General features: G+C 47.9%; 1 protein-coding gene across 3 annotated transcripts in view; it reads left to right on the plus strand.

Annotated features, from left to right (window-relative positions):
* Nucleotides 1–18,988, plus strand: part of SORL1 (sortilin related receptor 1) — a 44,009-nt gene extending 25,021 nt beyond the window's left edge. The window contains exons 26-48 of one of the 3 annotated variants that reach the window (XM_065697375.1): nucleotides 440–565; nucleotides 774–881; nucleotides 1,307–1,438; nucleotides 1,673–1,804; nucleotides 2,378–2,512; nucleotides 2,864–3,019; nucleotides 3,476–3,625; nucleotides 4,012–4,140; nucleotides 5,579–5,705; nucleotides 6,221–6,390; nucleotides 6,970–7,082; nucleotides 7,403–7,507; nucleotides 8,463–8,535; nucleotides 9,616–9,698; nucleotides 9,956–10,052; nucleotides 10,657–10,841; nucleotides 11,228–11,347; nucleotides 11,448–11,612; nucleotides 12,443–12,617; nucleotides 13,152–13,258; nucleotides 13,907–14,099; nucleotides 14,217–14,429; nucleotides 14,758–18,988. In XM_065697375.1, the coding sequence (XP_065553447.1) occupies nucleotides 440–565; nucleotides 774–881; nucleotides 1,307–1,438; nucleotides 1,673–1,804; nucleotides 2,378–2,512; nucleotides 2,864–3,019; nucleotides 3,476–3,625; nucleotides 4,012–4,140; nucleotides 5,579–5,705; nucleotides 6,221–6,390; nucleotides 6,970–7,082; nucleotides 7,403–7,507; nucleotides 8,463–8,535; nucleotides 9,616–9,698; nucleotides 9,956–10,052; nucleotides 10,657–10,841; nucleotides 11,228–11,347; nucleotides 11,448–11,612; nucleotides 12,443–12,617; nucleotides 13,152–13,258; nucleotides 13,907–14,099; nucleotides 14,217–14,429; nucleotides 14,758–14,825 (3,062 nt within the window). In that variant the 3' untranslated portion in view covers nucleotides 14,826–18,988. Of the gene's footprint in view, nucleotides 1–439; nucleotides 566–773; nucleotides 882–1,306; nucleotides 1,439–1,672; nucleotides 1,805–2,377; nucleotides 2,513–2,863; nucleotides 3,020–3,475; nucleotides 3,626–4,011; nucleotides 4,141–5,578; nucleotides 5,706–6,220; nucleotides 6,391–6,969; nucleotides 7,083–7,402; nucleotides 7,508–8,462; nucleotides 8,536–9,615; nucleotides 9,699–9,955; nucleotides 10,053–10,656; nucleotides 10,842–11,227; nucleotides 11,348–11,447; nucleotides 11,613–12,442; nucleotides 12,618–13,151; nucleotides 13,259–13,906; nucleotides 14,100–14,216; nucleotides 14,430–14,757 lie in introns of those variants that run through there. The other 2 variants (XM_065697376.1, XM_065697379.1) reach the window with 2 other exon arrangements.
* Nucleotides 18,989–19,252: the final 264 nt, after the last annotated feature.

Consider the following 19,252-nt stretch of genomic DNA (forward strand, 5'->3'; position numbering starts at 1 on the left):
TGACAGGAGCCTGAGGAAAGCCAGGGCCCTCCTCCCTTGGAAACCCAAGGAGAATTGTCTTTCTAATTTGGTTTGGCAACACAGAACAGCCTTGCCTGCCTTAATTAAAGGCTGTCTCTGATCTGTCCTGCCCTGCATGGGGGACCGTGCTGCTCCGCCAAGGCTTGCTTGTGCTGTGATGTTTCTTGCCATCTCTGGCAAGATGCCACCACTGCCACCTTTTCCCACTCACTCAAAGGACTGAGATCAAAAGGAGATCTTTGGGAGGGCTTGATAGCCTCCAAAAGCCATCCCCCACGCACAGCAGGAGAAGGAAAGACCACAGTGTGACCCAGGAGATCCTGGAATCGCTTGCCAGGGGCCTGACACACACTGCAGTTTAGTGGGGACATGGCAGTGCCCCACACTCAGACCCCCCCTGCCCCGGCTCTGGTTTCAGCAGTATATCACACGTGCGAGGCCTCCAGCTTCCAGTGCCACAACGGACACTGCATCCCACAGCGCTGGGCGTGCGACGGTGATGCTGACTGCCAGGATGGCTCCGATGAGGACCCTGCCAACTGCGGTAACATGTGGATGGGGTTCTGCAATGGGGAGGGAGGGACTGCCACAAACCCACTGAGATAAACCTGCAGCAAACGCAGGGGGATGATTCCCATCCCTCCAAAAGCAGGGAGAAGACAAAAAGCTGTGGCTTTTTGTAGCTACTTAAAGACAGCCTTAGACACATCCCCCCCCCCGCCAACCAGCATCTACCCAATTCTGCATTTCAGAGAAGAAGTGCAACGGCTTCCAGTGCCCCAACGGCACTTGCATCCCAACCAGCAAACACTGTGATGGCATCAACGACTGCTCCGATGCCTCGGATGAGCAGCACTGTGGTGAGTACCGGAGCCGCGGGGAGCTGGCGGGGTTCTAACAGTGAGGGCTGACAGCCTTCATGGTCTGCCAAAGCCTCTCTCACTGAGAAAAAAGCCCCGGTGAGATAATGGGAAAGCCTTAGTTAGCATTCAGGTCCCCCTGGGAAATCAGCTGGTCTGTGGGTGTCAGCGAAAGGCCCTGGCAGGGCTGTCGCCCATAGGAAGGATGCGCTGTCAGGAGCTGTATTCAAGGAGGTGACCAAACCCTTCCTGGTGCCTGTGCCAACCTGCTTGCACCCCAGTGCGTTAGCGGGTGAGGAAACTTTGTGTAACTTGCTGAAATCCGGCTGCTGCACTCAGGTCTGCGGATCACAGTGGATGGCATTCCTTCTGCCAAGGACAGCAGAGGTGCCATCCCCTCTCCTCCTCACCTCCCATTTCTCTAGAACCCCTGTGCACCCGCTACATGGATTTTGTGTGCAAGAACCGGCAGCAGTGCTTGTTCCATTCCATGGTGTGTGATGGCATCATCCAGTGTCGAGATGGATCAGATGAAGATGCCAACTATGCTGGCTGCTGTAAGTGTGATATTGTGCATCTTTGCAAAAGGAGGCTGGGTAGAGAATGAGACCAGATGCGTGGAGAAGAAGGCATACCCCCAGGGTACCAGAAAGCTGCCACATCTCCTAAGAGGTGGCTCTGGTAATGCTCTGCTTGTAAATCCATGATTGAATGTGCTTCTTCCACCTCAATAATGAGCTTCCCTCAAGCCCTTGGTCTTTACAGTAAACCTCTCATGCCTCTCCATGCAGCCCAGGACCCTGAGTTCCACCGGACCTGTGACCAGTTCAGCTTCCAGTGCCAGAATGGCGTGTGCATCAGCCTGGTGTGGAAGTGCGATGGGATGGATGACTGTGGCGATTACTCTGACGAGGCAAACTGTGGTGAGCAGTACCTCAGGGTCTCTTGTCACCGTAGCTCCAGCCCCCTTTGAATTTCAGCATTCTTCATGTTTTACTTAAGCACTCGTGTGTATAACCTGATACGGCTGGCACATCTTGTGGCTGACTAAGTCATATGTGACCATATTTACTCCACAGATTCCCAGCCCAAAGCAGACAGGCAGCTTTCAGCCAGACTCAATATTTACACCACTGTTCCCTGGGGAGCTGTAGGAGCTGTACCCAGCCAGATGAAGCAGCTGCGTCTTCATTTCAGAGTTGCAGGGTTTGCTTTTCCCTTTCTGCCAAGCTCTGTCTGAATTTTGCTGGTTCTGAGACCATAGGTGGTGTCTGGCCATGAAGCACACAGACGTAATAGTGATGACAACAGGCTAGTGAGGGCTGTGAGGAATGGGGATGCTGGGGGTGAAGAGAAGGGACTCTGCCCATGCTGCTTAGGCAGATAGGTGGTGTGATGCTCTCTGGGTCAGCCGTGGTCCAGCCGGAGATGCCTCAGCTCTGATGAAGATTGGTGAGATAACACTGGAGCTCACAGGACTCTCCTCTTATTGCCAGAAAACCCAACGGAGGCCCCAAACTGCTCCCGGTACTACCAGTTCCAGTGTGGCAACGGGCACTGCATCCCCAACCGGTGGAAGTGCGATGAGGAGAATGACTGCGGGGACTGGTCCGATGAGAAGGACTGTGAGGGTAAGGGCACGCAGCACTCTGCTCACAGGAGGCCTGGCTGAGGCTGGGCTGTGGCGTGCTGAAGGACTGCTCTTAGCATCAGCTGCCTTCCCACAGGGCTGCCTGTGCCAGCTCCCATGGCTCCAAAAATCCCCTATAAATGGCCAAGTGTGCACTCTTGTGCATCTTTTAACTCTGTGGTTTTGGAAATCCTGATTAGCAGCTGTGTAGATACGATGCAGATGCAGATTGGGCTTGCACCACCTTGCCTGCTGCCCACTGCCTTCCACTGACAGTGGCCCTCGGTCTGATGGGAACAACCCACATGCAGGAACAAGGACCTCAGATCGGCTCTCCCCGGTGTATTTTCAGGTTCTCCAGTTCATCCCATCACTACATCCATCCCACCGACGTGTTTACCGAACCACTTCCGTTGCAACAGCGGCGCCTGCATCATGAACAGTTGGGTCTGTGATGGCTACAAGGACTGCACCGACGGCTCCGATGAGGAAGCTTGTCCTACCTCGCGTAAGCTTTTCTCTTCCTCTGTAGGATCGTGTCCCCAAGGACTGTTGGCCTTTTGGTCTCAGATCCTTGCCAGATAACAGGGTTGAATTACAGCAGGTCCCTGCTCAAATGACATGTCTTAGACTGCGTAGGGACATGGGAAGCAGGGCTGCAGAGCAGGTTTTCCAACTCACTCCTATGCTGAAGGTAAAAAGAGGGGTTTTTCTCACTGTGGTCGTTTCTAACGCTTGCTGAGCTCCGAGCTGGTGCAGCTCATCTCCTGCAAACCAGTTGCTTTTCCAGCCCTCTGCAGTCGGAAGAGAGGATGGCTTCGGACATCCCAGCAGCAGCCATCTACCTGCTAGATGGGAAGAGATTGCCATCTAGTGGAGTCGAGACCTAGAGACAGGTTTTGGTCTTGGGTGGCTGTGGCAGCCTCATGGCTTGGGTGGTTTCCTCACTGGCTGCTGTGTGCAGGACCCAACGTGACGGCCACGTCCCCGGCGCTGCAGGGACGCTGCAGCAGGTTCGAGTTGGAGTGCCAGCAGCTGCACAAGTGCATTCCCAACTGGAAGCGGTGCGATGGCGTGCGGGACTGCCAGGATGGCACGGATGAGAGGAACTGCCGTAAGTGCGAGGAGGGGACGATGACTCCCTGGCGCTTTCCCTTGGGGACCTCTTTGTGAGGACAGTGGAGCCACTGAGGAATGTTATTGCTGGTGAAATCCTTGCAGTAAATGCAGCATTACAGTAAAAAAGACCCAACCAAGCAGAGATATTCCTGTTAGAAACCCAGTGGTTGTTTTCTGTGGGATGAACTCCAGGTTCTTCTGATGCCATCATGCCAGAAGATGCAGCCAGAATGAGATAGCCCTATGACTGACACACTGATTCTGACATGCAGCTGCCCCACCATCCTGCCAGCTTTGAAGCAGCACTGGCACTGGAAACAGCCCAGTGCTGGTGAGGAAACTTTCCTGCCTCGAGTCCTGAAACCATTCTGCCTCTTTCAGCTACTCAGAGCACCCTGTCATGCCCTAATGGTTATAAATGTGAGGATGGAGAGACCTGCATTATGTTGACAGAGCGGTGTGATGGATTCCTGGACTGCTCAGACAGCAGTGATGAGAAGAACTGTACGGGTAAGCAACAGCCGTCTCCCATTTCCCATGCCCTTCTCTGTGTTAGCATGCAGAGAGGCTCTCCTGATTACATGACCTTTCATTCATAACATCCTAGACACATCTGCCTGCATTCAACTGTGCAGCTTGCCTCCTCAGCCATTTATACCCAACTTCCCAGCCAGTTTCTGCACCAGCAATTTGTCTGTTCAGCCTCACGCACAGAAAAACAACTTTAGGATGGGAGCAAAGCTGTCTGTTTTACATAGTGAAGCAGTGGTCTCTAGCTCTGTCCTCCTCTGCAGGGTGACCCTGGGAAAATGGCAAGTCCCCTCCTGCCATCACTGGTCCTCCCACACTGGCCATCGGTGGCCCTGTGGAGGCACAGGGGATGCGGGCAGCATCCGGCCCTCGGCAGATAACAGCGATCAATCGCTGCCTCTGGACAGCCATGAGGTTGAGCTGCTTTCCTAGTGACCTGCTTGGCGGTTTGGGCATCAATCAGGTTATAGTTCTTTAATTAAATATTGATTGAGAGAGGCTAGCAGATTCAGGAGAGGGGGAAGGAGCCGCTGAGATTCATGGCTTGGCTGCTACACCAAGAGGAAACCATCTCTTTTCCCCTGGATAGCTTATCTCGTTGTGCCTGTCTGCGGACCTGCATCCCTGCTGGGTTTCATTTCCAGCTGGTTAGGGAAAATGAAGCAGCAGTTTGGCTCTGCTCCACTTGGTTTCTCTACAGCACGGGGAATGAAGCTGAGCACCCGAGCGGGGCCACGCCATGGCATTTGAATGTGGGCTCTGACACGTGGCCCCTGGAGGGAGAGAGCAGGGAATGGCCGAGTGGGAGCAGGGCATGGATTGGGGCCATTTCAGATGAGCAGCACCAGTCTCTGCCTCTGCCAGCACTGGACTTTCACAGCGCTGTTATTCCCTAAATGCCTCTCCCAAGGTCAGGTGGTGATTCAGCTGCACAGCTTGCGTCAAAGCAATCCCCAGACTACTCCTTTAATTACCAGCCTTTGCTTGGGTCCTTCTGAACATGAGATGCGATACGGAAAACCACACCAGGAAAGGCCCTGGATAGTTTACAGTGCCAGCACGGATCCATTGCACAAGTAGAAAAGTGACTTAGCTTGCACTGATCCTTTTGCACTCGTACACTTCCAAAATGATGTTGAGTATTTCATGCAGCATAAAGACAGACAAGACGTTGTGGGGAGAGCTAAGAGCACGAGGAGTATGTTCCTGCTCTGAACTGCCTTCTGACAAGCATGCTTTTCTCCACTGATAACACCCACCTAAATTACACATCGAATTTGAATGGTGCAGACGCTCCCTCCAGTCATACTACTGTTCCTACCTCCACATGTTTGGGCTACAAACACAACTCTCGTTTCTGTGGTGGGAAAGGACTTATTTCCCGGCGATAGACTAACATTTGCCGTTGCCTGCTTAGATGACACAATCGTGTACAAAGTCCAGAACCTCCAATGGACGGCTGATTTCTCTGGCGACATCACTCTGACCTGGGCCCGGCCAAAAAGAATGTCCTCGACCTCCTGTGTCTACAACATCTATTACAGGTACACCACCCACTGCACTGCACGACCCGGTGCTATTCATATCAAGTAAAAGGTAGGAGAAGCATGAGCAAAGGTATCAATATGCCTGTGCTTACAGCAAAGTACTGTACAGAATCAGGCCTGAAAGACTGAGCTGTGCAATCTAGTTCTGCTTGGGAAACCTTCTCTTTTGTGAAAAGCTATGTTTGTTTCCTCCACGATGAACGTAATGTAGCTTTATTCGAGGCGGAGAGGGTCTTGCTTTTGTGGGACCGCTAACACTGAGAGCAAAGTCAAGAAATGAGAGCGCAGAAGTTACAGATAACCTCAGAGGATGGTGCTTATAAGTCACTAAACTACGTTTAGTTCAGGCTTTCAAAGAGCATCTTTAAAGTTGGTGGTATGGCTTGATTGAAAAGAACACTAAGCAGCAAGCTCTTAACGTACAGATAGATGGCTTCACTCTTTGGGACAAGCTGTGTCCCCTCTATTACTAAACACCATCCTGACTAGAGAGGTGGGGCTTTCTCGTGCAGGACAGTTGGTGAAAGCATTTGGAAGATCTTGGAAACCCACAGCAACAAAACCAACAGTGTTTTGAAAGTCCTCAAGCCTGACTGTACCTATCAGGTGAAAGTCCAAGTGCAGTGTCTCAGCCGAGTCTACAACACCAATGACTTCATCACCCTCCGGGCACCAGAAGGGTGTAAGTAAACCTGAACGGATCATACCAGTGACCTGGTGCATGCTGCTTTGGCTTAGGAAGTATTTACTGCAGGGGTATCCCCATTACGTACAAAAGGGGTCTTTCCACGGCCTGGGAATTGTGCTGGACCGGGAAAAGGGCAGTGGGTTCCCAGCCTCGAATCAGTCCTGCACCGAGGCACCAGCCTGCCTTCTTTCTTCCCCATGGCTTAGTGCTTTAGTATCCCTGAGAAGTTCATCCCTTCTCACAGCGCTGAGCCTGGGGGATTGTTCAGTACCACACGCAAGGAACAAGAGCCTTCTAGCTGCAGATTGGAGATCAGATGAAGGAAAGGATGCAAAAGAGAGCAAAGATCTTAGTGAAATCCCAGCTTCACTGCTGTTACAAAAAAGGCTTCATCGCTCCAGAGGGAGGCGATAGGGATTTTGGACACAACTGCAGGAGTAAGACACCTCCCATGAGTCAGAACTGCTTGGCCATCCCCTCTTTGTCCCAGACTTTCAGGGAGACCCTGCTTTTCCCCATGTGATCTGGAAACACAACTGCGACAGTCACTAACACCTTGGTTTCTCTCCCTAGTACCAGATGCTCCCTTTAACCTCCAGCTGTCCCTGAATAAAGAAGCTGAGGGTGTGGTGATGAGCTGCTGGAGTCCCCCTGTGAATGCCCACGGCCTCATACGGGAATTCATTGTGAGTCCACGGGGGGATAGGGAAGGCTGCTGGGGGCTCACAGCGGTGTGGGCTGGCCTGTCTGAACACAGCTATCCCTGCAAAGGAGGGGGGCCAGGAACTGCAAAACAGGGCAGTTTGTAGAGGCAATCTGCTGAGAGCATCGTAGCAAGCCGGGAGAAGTAATGCTGCAGGGCTGTAGGTAGCGCTGCCACCCTAAGTTCATAACTTCATTTCTGGCTCCCTTTCTAAGCTTTCATACTTCTTTCTATTGACATTTTGACACAGAGGGTCCTGTCACCCTGCAGTGGAACCCTCATCCTTTGTTTTGGTGCTCCTAGGTGGAATACAGCAGGAGTGGATCCAAGGAGTGGTCGTCTCTTAGAACCACAAAGAACTACACTGAGATCAAGAACTTACAGGTCAACACATTGTACACAGTTCGAGTGAGTATTTTCAAGGCTCTGTCTATGCCGGCTCTCATTACTTCTCACTACATGGTCTAAGTCCTGCACAGTCAAGTACTTGCTAAAACAGTAAGTTGTTAAAATCCTGCCCTTTCATGTCAACCCACAATGGGGGCTTGGCATTTGCACTGCTTATGTATATAGTTTCAAGGCCTGAATTAAGGCCCTTCATTTGGCCATCCCAGGTGGCCAGGCTATATTATGAAATCTGCAGTAATTGTCCATTCCAACGTCACTGCAATTGCACTGGATCTGGGCCACAGACAAATTTGGTCCTTACTATATCACTAGGAAAAGCAGCAGATCAACCTGTGGGGAATATATGCATGTGGGAGAACCTGGGTAATTATAGACAGAAGTAATAAGAATAGGAAATAAAAGTCTGCACAGTGAACCCTGGGAAGTACATGCTCTGCCACTGTCCATCCCTCCCTGTGCGGAATGAGCATGGATGGCTCATGGGGAGTGGGATAAATGCGACCCCACTACCATGAATCAGTGTTATTCTTACAGTAGGCTGGAGCAAGTCGTTCCTTCCATGGTATTCCTTCCCATATTAATCTATTCCCAAAGAAGTCTTTGAAACTAGATTCAGAGTTTGCATGGGCTTCGCCAGCATGATTCTTTGGACCGATAGAGTCCAAAACTCCTTATCTTGCTGGACTTCTCATAAAGACCTCATAAGAGAGCAGTTATCTGCAAAGAGGATGCACCTCCCTCCTCTTAGATTCCTTTAATTGACTTAAAGTAGTCTGCTTTATCTCTGTAAAACCCATTTTATTGCCAAGTAATTAAGCTATTGTTTGCTTCAAAGTCCTTTTCCCATGAGCTCTGCCATGTCCATAACCTCCCTTTAACCTCATTCTCCTTTTGCAATTATACAATGTTGGCATTATACATTTGTTCATATTAACCAGCCCTCTTATTTGACAAGGTTGCTGCAGTAACTAGTCGAGGAGTGGGAAACTGGAGTGATTCCAAATCCATAACCACCATAAAAGGCAAAGGTAAATGTTGTTGTTTCAATCGACTTGGATAACGTCACCAAAAGGCAGAAGCTAAGCCTGAAGTGTTAGCATCAGCATACCACTACCAGCATAACCACCCCCTTGTCCTCTATTCTTCCCTATGGAACATTTTACACTACTTATTACTTTGCTGTACCAGACTGAACAGGTCTGAGACTCTCCCTCTGAACTCTGTGGCATGTAGGATGGATGTACTGCCCTGGAAGTGGGCAAGAAGCCTATGCAGAAGGTGCCCCTCTCTCCTAGACTACAGATGGATTCCCTCTGGCTTACGTAGGCTAGATCCTACCTTCAGATAAGCAAGACACATTACCACCAACTCCTTTTGAAAGGATGCTTGCTCATTCTTCTCCCTCTTAGGTTCACGATTATGATGGTTTCTGCATCTCATGTAGGTTAGACCGCTGGAAGGCCACTAAAGCTCCCAGCAACTACCACAGCCTTACAGTCTGACAGCAGATAAATTCAATCACAGTCAATTTCCCTCCAAACTGTTTTTAGAAAAGCCTTTTGTATCCGTGCCAAGTTTTATCTCCCAAACCCGCATTCTGATGTCAAAATCATCTGCTGATTTGTTAGATAAAAGTGTACCCTCACTCTGTTGACAAAGGAAGGAAAGGAAACACCATGCCATTAAAATTGCAGGATTCAGATAAAAAACAGAGGTAGAAAGAACTGTAATGATTTTCACTTCTGGCTTTGCAGGAGTGTTTGGCAACTGTCCCCACCAACACCTCTTCACCTCCCTCAGGAGGCCAAAAGCCATTAACTGTGATGTGAGCTTGTCCCACTGAGTTCAGAAGTAAAATACCTGAGCCCAAACCTCTGTGCTTCCAGCCTGTTCTGAGCCAGGCACAGATAGGGCAGACTGTGGGTGGTTGATAGAAAATGATGGAGGTACAGCCTGTCAGTGTCTTCTCTGAGGGGTGTATGGCTTACAAGCAAGGTTGGGGCTGGAAGGATGGGGGATTCCTGGTCTGAGAGCCGGTTGTCATAATGAAAGCCTGTATTTTACCTCTCAATAAGTATTTGTATTGCTTTGTTTCTCTTTGCTTCCAGTCATTCCTCCTCCTGTCATACACATTGAGAGCTACAGTGAAGACTCCATAAGCTTCAGCCTAAAAATGACTACTAATATCAAGGTAACATGTTCACCTTCTGAAACTGAAAGAAAAGAATGCCTTGAGTAAGTGGTAAATACTGGATGGGATAAACTGTCACTGTGTAAGTGTTGGGATTATTTATTTCATGCTAAATCATTTCTTACTACTCATAAACTGCCCCAGCTCTTAATTAGGATGGAAAATACAATGCAGAGACTTTCAGCAGTGACTCTTTCACTGTATGCAAAGCAGCTGAACTGAGAGTTCCTGTTTTGTGTGCCCTTACTGCTTGACAGGTCAGCGGTTACGTTGTGAACATCTACTGGACATTCGATACACACAGGCAAGAAAAAAGGACTCTGATCATAGAAGGAGAAAAGTCCATCCAGAAAGGTAAATTCTGTACCAAGTATAAAATTCTGCTTTAGTCAACAGCAAATGGAAAGTTTTAAGGAAGGATTTGTTCTGCTTTTGCAACTAGTAGTTTCTGTTTAGTATAGAGTACATCTGGAAAGGACAAGCCAGAAAATCCCTGGCCTCTGTTGTCAGGACTTGGAGATTTCGAGCAGATTTGGGATTTATCCCCCAGAGCTGCACTAGCTTTTTCTCAACACATTTTGTGTATGGTTCCTTATCTGCTCTGCAAAAGGTCAACAATTTCTTGGGCTTGTATACATGCCCCTGTTAATCAGATTGCTGGTTTGGAGTGTAGAGCCTAGATGCAGGCAAGCATCCCGATACAGGCAAGCATCCCGATACAGGCAAGCATCCCGATACAGGCAAGCATCCCGATACAGGCAAGCACTGGCTAGCTTAGGTACCTGAGTCCCCCGTGCTTCTGTGTAAAGGAAATGACTCAAAATTAGTGAAAACACAAACAAGGGAGCCAGGCTCCTGACCAAGCCTGTTTGATGATGCTGACCCTTTCCTAGTGCTTTCACCCTGCCATCGCAGTACTTTGCCTCACCTAATAGTGCATGTTTCTCTTCTTGCTCAGTGGCAAATTTGACAGCACATACCCCCTATGAAATTTCTGCTTGGGCTAAGACGGAGCTGGGTGACAGCCCTCTGTCTTTTGTACATGTCGTGACCAGTGGGACAAGACCTGCATCACCAAGTCTCAAGGCCAAGGCCATCAATCAGACTGCGGTGGAGTGCAGCTGGACCGGACCGAGGAATGTCGTAAGGCACCAGTTCTTTTCAACCCCATCTAGGAGGAGGTCTAGCTCAAAACCTCAAAACAGAAGCAAAATCTAAAGTCAGGATTATTTGTTGGGATAGAATTCCAAAGCCCTCTAAAAAAATAGGGAAAGCACCTGATGCCCTTAAACAGAAGCACAGAAAGCTTCTTGTTGTCTGTTTGTTGAGCCACTGATGCAGTGAAGTGGCTGAAAGACAGATAGCATGATGCTCCAGTGGTCTTTCAATTAACTGCTGTGTTATCGGAGATGAGCCCCAGATTTTAGGTGGGGAGCAAACAGACAGACTGAACCGGAACGTAAAAGTTTGGGTGGATGCTCTGGGCCATGCCAAACTGTATTGTCCCTGTTGTGCTTCTTTCTTCACAGGTCTATGGCATCTTCTATGCTACATCCTTCCTAGAGCTGTACAGGAGCCCTCACAACGCCACCACGACCTCCCACAACATCACTGTGCTCGTGCAGCGGGACGAGCAGTACCTGTTTCTGGTAGGCTCCTTCTCTGTTCCCACTCCTACCCACGCTGTGGGCTGTATCTTGCTCCTGAAGCTTAAAGGCACAGTATTAACCACTGTGTCATCCCGTCAAGGTCCGTGTGATGTCTCCTTACCAAGGGCCACCTTCTGACTACGTTGTGGTGAAGATGATCCCTGACAACCGGCTTCCCCCTCGACACCTCCACTCAGTGCACACTGGAAAGACATTTGCGGTCATTAAGTGGGAATCTCCCTATGATTCACCTGACCAGGACATGGTAATACCTCACAGCACCTTCTCCTGTCCATTTGCATGCAAAACCCTGGCTCAAAGACAGATCCCTGCCCTGCTGCTAATGGAGAACTGAGTGTGAGATAGGTTTAAGCTCCATTCAGATACTCATCATCACGATGCTGACACCTAAGAGACCTGCATTTGCTCTCTGCGTTACAGGTCTATAACATTCATGCTGCATTTAAAAGGAGTCAGGTCTGGAATAGCTGTTACTGAGTCTGAAAGCAAACTTGGGCATGTGCTGAAACACCTTTCTGGCCTTCAGCTTTGCCCTGGAGTCCATTCTGGCCAGTGCCTGTGCCAAGCACACAGGTCAGACAGGCGTGCTGTGGGCTCTGCCTCCTGCTCCAGCCCCAACAAAGCCTGGCTCTGTTTTCTGGCATGCTGGCGTACAGTCGGGTCTCGCTCCACTGAAGGCGAGTCATTTTCTCAGCAAGCTTCCCACTCCTATTCTGGTCCAGAGGGTTTAACAGCAAAGGTTGAGGGGTATAAATCTGCCTGGCAAAACGGGAAACTTTGGCAGGGCAGGAGGTTGCGTTGCGTCCTTTCATTCATCAAGAAATACAACCTGAGGTTTTCCTCCTGCCCTCGTCTGTTCCAGTAACTGCATTTTCTGTGTCTGTAAATACTTATCTCAGGCAGTTAGTCAAGCAAGAGGCTTGAAATCTTACTTCCCAGGCTTTCTGTGCAGCACGGGCATGGTTTAAAGCATGTTTTGCCCCCCCCCGCCTAGTGTCCTGTTGTTGTACAAGGTTACTAGCAAGTCTGTAGCAAATTAAGACCTTTCACTGTGTGCCTTTCCTCCCCCTCCAGTTATATGCTGTGGCAGTTAAAGATTTAGTAAGAAAAACAGATAAAATCTACAAAGTGAAAACCCGGAACAGTACAGTGGAGTACACCATTAAGAAACTTGAACCGGGAGGCAAATACCATGTGATTGTTCAACTGGGAAACATGAGCAAGGAATCCAGCATGAAGATCAACACAGGTAAAGAGTACTACTGGGTGGGTGCCAGGGCGAGTCCTTGCAGCACTGTCCATAGAGGGACCACATAGCCTGTCCTGCACACCATCCATCCCACCCCTGTGCTGGTCGGAGGCTGCAGGAGTGTTTCTGCATTGCTTAATCCTCTCCCGCAGCCAAAGCCCACTTCTGAGATGCCTCCCTGCAGCTCCCAGGGAAGGCAGTTAAACCCCTGAACAGCAGGAGAAGAGAGGAAGCCTCTCAGACAATGCATGGGGAATTATATTCCTGCCTGGATGGAGATGGGAAAGACACCTGTTTGGCTGGCTGTGGAGACAGCATGAAGTACCGTTACAGTCCTTCCATAAAACCCACTGAAAGCCTCCTTCCAGATGACACACCACAGCATCCTCTCTCCCAGTACAGCCCTTGTCTAAGCAGAGTATTGTGCTGAGCCCTTAAAGATACTAAGTTTTAGAAGTGAGCCCACTGCTGTTTCTCAGCCAAAAGCGAAGTGTCACCACTGTTAAAACCTGACCTGCCATTTTTCCTCTGCAGTTCCACTGTCTGCACCCGATGCCTTAAAAATTATAACAGAAAAGGACCATATTTTGCTCTTTTGGAAGAGTTTGGCATTAAAGGAAAGTAATTTCAATGAAAGCCGGGTAAGTTGTGCTGTATCTCCTTGTCCTCCAGGCAGTGTTTCAGAAACAGTGCAGCGTCCCTGCAAGGCTCCTTTCACAGACTCTTTCTAATACACCAACACCCTCTGATGCTCTAGAGTGTCTTTGATGAGCCCTCTAGATAGAGCTTGCTTCAATTCCTATCACAATTAAGGAACTAAAGCTGATAGATCCAATCGGTCACCTTTTAAGAGTATAATTATCCCCTTGGAAAAAGGTCAACTGTCATACGTGTGGCAGGACTGGGAATAGGACACTGCCCAGCTGAGCTGAGAAGCACATCAGTAGTACCTGAGAACTGTCATTATTGAGAGTTTGATAGCAAATCTGTGGCATGTTCTCCATCAGCAAACAAGACATCACCTTTACTGGACCCTGTCTTTTGGGTCTTGAGTAGATGCTAAGAACAGAGTGAACCAGACAGACCAAAGTGTTTTCTCCACCCTTAACTGGCCAAGCTCAATGCACACAGGCATGGACAGAGACTCTCCCGCAGCTGATAGCCCAGCACATTGCATCAAAGCTAGATACAGAAGGAAAAACAAGCATCAAAGCCCTAATAGGAAGGGCTAACCTGACCTCTCCAGCTGAATAATATGGGGTATGTATCTTTGTTTTCACAACTCTCAGGGTTATGAGATTCACATGTTTGACAGCTTGATGAACATCACAGCTTATCTCGGGAACACCACGGAAAACTTCTTCAAAGTTTCCAACCTGAAGATAGGTCATAACTATTCCTTCACTGTTCAGGCCAGGTGCCTGTACAGTGGGCAGATGTGTGGTGAACCAGCCACGCTTCTCTATGATGAACTAGGAACTGGTAAGTCCCCATCATTTTCCCCGTCCTCTTTAACAAAGAGCAATGAACGCCTCACAAGCTCACTAGAGAAATGCTCTATCACTTGCAAATAGCGCTTCTCTCCCTCCATTATCATAGGCGAGGACTCCTCTGCAGCAAAAGCCGGTAGATCCACAGATGTGGCTGCCATCGTGGTACCGGTGCTGTTCCTGCTGCTGGTGACCCTCGGGATTGGCTTCGTGGTGCTGTACATGAGGCACAGACGGCTGCAGAACAGCTTCACTGCCTTTGCCAACAGCCACTACAGCTCCCGCCTGGGCTCGGCCATATTCTCCTCGGGAGATGATTTAGGTACGTAAGGCCTTGGTTTCATGCAATGGATATCGTGAAATCAGTGCAAGAACTAACTTCTCTGTCATGCTTTAGGACACCTTTGGCATAAATATCTCTATAGATTTGATTTTGCCCTAAGAGTACAAAGCCTAGGATGGATGCTTTCAACAACTTCACTTAAACCACTCCCTCTAATGCAAATCTGAATATAACAGATATAACAACCAAGTAGGAGTACGAATAAGGCCACAATCTACTGGTTTTGAGGGCAGTTTTAGTAGCCTGTTTAGTCATGCCCTACGACATGCTGAGAGCAGCATAACAGCACTCTGGGTTTGTTTTACAGGAGATGAGGATGACGAAGCCCCAATGATAACTGGATTTTCAGATGACGTCCCCATGGTCATCGCATGAAGCGCGTTTCTGACTGTAAAAACCAAATGGTGTAAATATTTTATTTGATAAAAATAGTTGATGGTTTATTTTAAAAATGCACTTTGAGTTGCAATATGTTATTTTTATATGGGCCAAAAAAGAAACTTAAAAATACACTTTGTAGTAATCAACTGTGAATTGCAGACTAGGTCAATTGAGTAACAAATCGCTTTGATTTAACATTAATTTAGTCTTACAAGGCTATGCTTGCTGGGCATGCTTTTAAGTCTGTGAGATGTTTTCCGTTGACTAAATTGGCTACTCGTTTTATTTTTCTAAGACAAGAATAAATTTATTTAAACATAAAATTCAGGAGATTATATATGTAGAGAGAGAAGTAATATAGTCCCTGAAGGTTCTGCTTTTACTTTCCAAAAATCCTTTGGACTTTGTTTTATATGGAAGTATTTTTTGTTGTGTTAATTTATTGGGAAATCTGCCCGAGAACAGATTTCCAAGGTCGTCAGCCATTGTACACGTTATTGTGTAGAACACGTGCCACTTTACCTTGCGAGGCAGTTGTATCCTGGCACCCCCATCATTGCTCTTGCGTTGAGAATAAAAATCCTTATTTTTCCATTTTTCCCCCTTACTGAAAGACCCAATCTTTCAGCAGTCTTAGAGCCCAAGTCAAGATTCTGCAGCGCATACTTTACGTATGAGCTTAGTTTCTTGCTGCCATGCCTATAAGCCAAAAGCATCCCTTACCAACCACTGCCCATCGCACATGGCTTAATTCATCTATACTGTACATCAGTAACGTCACTGAAAAAGATTTGCCATGACCTGAAGTTAAACCACACTTCCCAGGTAATCAGGACACCTCTCCTCTGTGGAGCTTCTCCAAGATGCTAATATGTTGGTGGGACAGAAGGGGGAGCCTCTACTGTACACAACTAGGAATCAGCTTTACATACACGTTTTTCCACAGTCACACAGAGCAGCCAGTACTAAACATCTGAATTCATTTGGTTTCGAGCAGGAATTCGGCCTTCCTCCATTAGCATTTCCTAAAAGCAGCTGTGGTTATACCTTCGAGTACCTTACATATAACATACAGACGCATACGCATTATTTTCCCATCGCTAGTCATCTCACGTTTCCAGTAGACATAAAACTGGCTACAGAGCTAAGCAGTAGAAATATCTGGTTTCCACTATCGAGCTTTCCTTTGTGATAGCAAAATGTGAACCTCCCCACAAATCCAACTATTGCCAACCCAAGAGCATCGACACAAGCGGATGTTCCCAGGTCATGCCTGTCCGTGCTCTATATATGCAAAACTTCACCCCCATGAAATACAGCACACTGTCTTGTCACACTGTTTTCTTTCTTGAAACCCAAAGTATTTTTGCTGTGTAGATTAAGTTATAATTGCAGTCTTCCTACAGATGAAATGAGAGAGGCCACCTATGTTTTGATATGTGACTGATCCATTTAATTTCACATGCAGAAGATGTATAAGAAGTCAAATGTATGGTTTGATACTCTATAGAAATACTAACTCTATTTTCAATTACTCATATTACTATACCCAGTGACAGGGTTTTTCCTCCCAAAGCTGGGACCAAACTAATGGATTTTTATAAGTAACAGCAAGCTTGCAGAGTTACAATATTTTTACCTTGTTAGTGGGTCGGGTGCTGAGTAAATCAACCCAGCATGTATAGCTCAATTTGCCTAGAATTACAGCTAAAGAGACCAGAATCTGACCCAGACACTAAATGATTCTAAAGATATAAACCACGTATTATGCAGGGAAAAATAAAGCCTAAAAGCAGAGCTAGAGTACTGAACCCCTTCCTTACAAAGCAAATGCAGCTGGCACAGGTAACTGTAACTACAGCATAGTATCCCAGAAGTTGGTACGTCTCTGGTGAGAATTACTATTGGTTAACTACTGCTCCTTTACTCCCCGCCCAGGGTAAATCCTACCCCAGTAAGGGGAGTAGAATTTAGCACATCTCTATCTGACAAACAGATGCCAAGGGGAACCCTTGTAACCACTTTGTATTCCGCAGAAATCCCATTGCTGGATGCTTTCAAGCATCAGCTGGGGGACAGGTCACTTCTGGCCACTCTGAAAGGCTTCTTTGTACCCGTGGTTCAGCAACACTCGTACAGAGCTCAGTCTATTGCCAGCAAAGCGTTTTGATGTAGTACTCAAAAGCAAGATCTGTGCCTCACTTCCCTGTGTTACACAGGGGTTTGGGGGGCCACTGCAGCAGCCAGGTGTTGTGTCAAGCCAGATTCACTTTATGTAGACAGTACTGTAATGCAGAGGCATTCCCTACCCTCCGAGACTTTCCCTTCAGTGCAAAAATCACCGCTGTGCTCTCAGCAACGCAACTTCACAGGGCTAGTGTGTTTTATATATATAGATAGAGAAAAATCTGAGCCCCAGGTGGGGAATGAGCTGGATAGATGCAGTTCTGGGTAAATTTATTTTTATGAACTTTTGAAGCACGGAATCTTGTTCACAGAGACAATATAGGGGGTGGGAGGGCGCTGGTGTAAATACAGTACATGGATGTGGATGCACATTTTGTTCTGCTTTTGTTTCGGTAGCCTTATGCGAAGTGACATAACGTGTTACCCTAACTTTTTGGGACGTGATTTGGGTTTACCTCATAGGGACCCAGTGAAATGCTTGGATCCATGAGGGGAAACAAAAGGAGTATGGGAAGTACCCTGGTTAGGAGGAACTTGTTCCAGTTAATTTGTGTTTGCATCCATTTCACTGCAGCTGCCCGCTGGTACTCTGAAGTCCATTTGAACTAAAGGCTAAGGCTTGAACACTAAAATATGATGGGGTTTTGGACTGTGAGGTGTGTTTTGCTTTGGCAAAGGCTTTGGACACATTTTTTGGGGGTGAAGATTTTGGTTTTTACAACAAAGTCGAGGAGGTGCCATTTTCTATGCTCGAGACCTGAACACCTATTCAAGGTCAAAAAAGCCAATAAATGTGATTTATCAGCCTCGATAAATCACATCCCTCCTTTGTCAGTCATCTGCCTCCTCCTAGGTAAAAAGGCCCCAGCTGCGGCAGTGCATCCACAGGCCACCACCTCCATGGAGCACCCACTCCAGGCGCGCACAGGAGCAGCTCCTCTGCTGCTCAGCCATCAGCCCGTACCCCAGGTAAACCCTTGGAGGGTGTCGGAGAGAGGTGAAGCCTGTCTCGTTGACCGCAGGGGAAAAGGGTGCACGCAGATACTCAACCTGCAGAATAGCTGGCGTGCTGCAAGTTCACACCTCGGCTAACCCTGCCGTAACTTGTTCCATGTGCTCCTACCTTGACACAGCTTCAGTGCAGGGAAAACACTGTTTTCCTTGGACAAAGATCAAGTTACATACAGATGTGTAGGAGCGGATATCCAGCCAGAAAGGGGAGGAGAGAGCATATGAGTGTGAGGGAGCAATGCGGGCTACCACCATCCACGCCATCATCTTTTGGCTTCGGGACCAAAGCACCTTGGTGGTCCCAAAATGGCATTGCTTCCTGCTGGTTTCTAGAGACTCTGGCACTGGAAAGTTCCTCTCTGGGTAGAGAGCCATCTGCCTTCCTAGAGTCACCAAAAGCACCCCCAAATTCACATTAGCCACCAAGGAAACCTCCCCTGAGCCAGTGGCTGCCACCAAGCAGCACACCATTGGGATCTGCATGCTTGAAATCTCTTTGTAGGAGTAACATTTAATGACAAACTTCAATGATTTGCTGGTGGAAAAGCAAAAGTGTGTTCAGGAAAGACCAAAATAACATTTGCCAAAACAACTTTCAAGCCTCCTTCAAATGGACTTCAGAAGGGAAATGGTGCAAATGACTCGGTTACTCTTGGATCCAGAGAGCATCTTCATTATTGGAAGTAGCTGTAACATCTATAATTAATCCTTCAAAACGTGCAGCAGTCTACAAGCAGCCAGTCTCTAATGAGTTTTTTAGAGGTAGTGTCAACGTCTAATCTGGTTCCTTAAGTGAAGTTTAATGCTATGCCATTTAAATGGCTTCTGTGTCTTTTTTTCCTTTCTCCATTCATTGATTTCTGCTATGTGTTATTGCACAATTTTGAAGGAGTTTTTGTCTGTCGAGGTTTTTTTCCCCCCACTTAATGATAATAATAAAAATGGACTGGGTAAACAAACTTGTTTCTGCGTTCCAGATTTATTATCTAGTCCCTGTGTGTCTAGTGCAAGAAAAAGGCCGTGGTGCGTAACCTAACAGGATGAGCTGAAACGAGGAAATGGAGCTTTCTGCAGAAGAAGCAGCAGACTCCCACTGAACAGGTCCCGGTAACATCCATAATGCAATCACGTATCTGGCTGGTTCTCAGTCCCTTCCCTCAAGGTCAGCACTAGTCAGTAAGCAACACCCTCAGACACCGGACAACATCTGAGCCTTTCCAAGC

Source organism: Lathamus discolor, chromosome 17, assembly GCF_037157495.1.
Source record: "Lathamus discolor isolate bLatDis1 chromosome 17, bLatDis1.hap1, whole genome shotgun sequence".
NCBI lineage: Eukaryota > Metazoa > Chordata > Aves > Psittaciformes > Psittacidae > Lathamus > Lathamus discolor.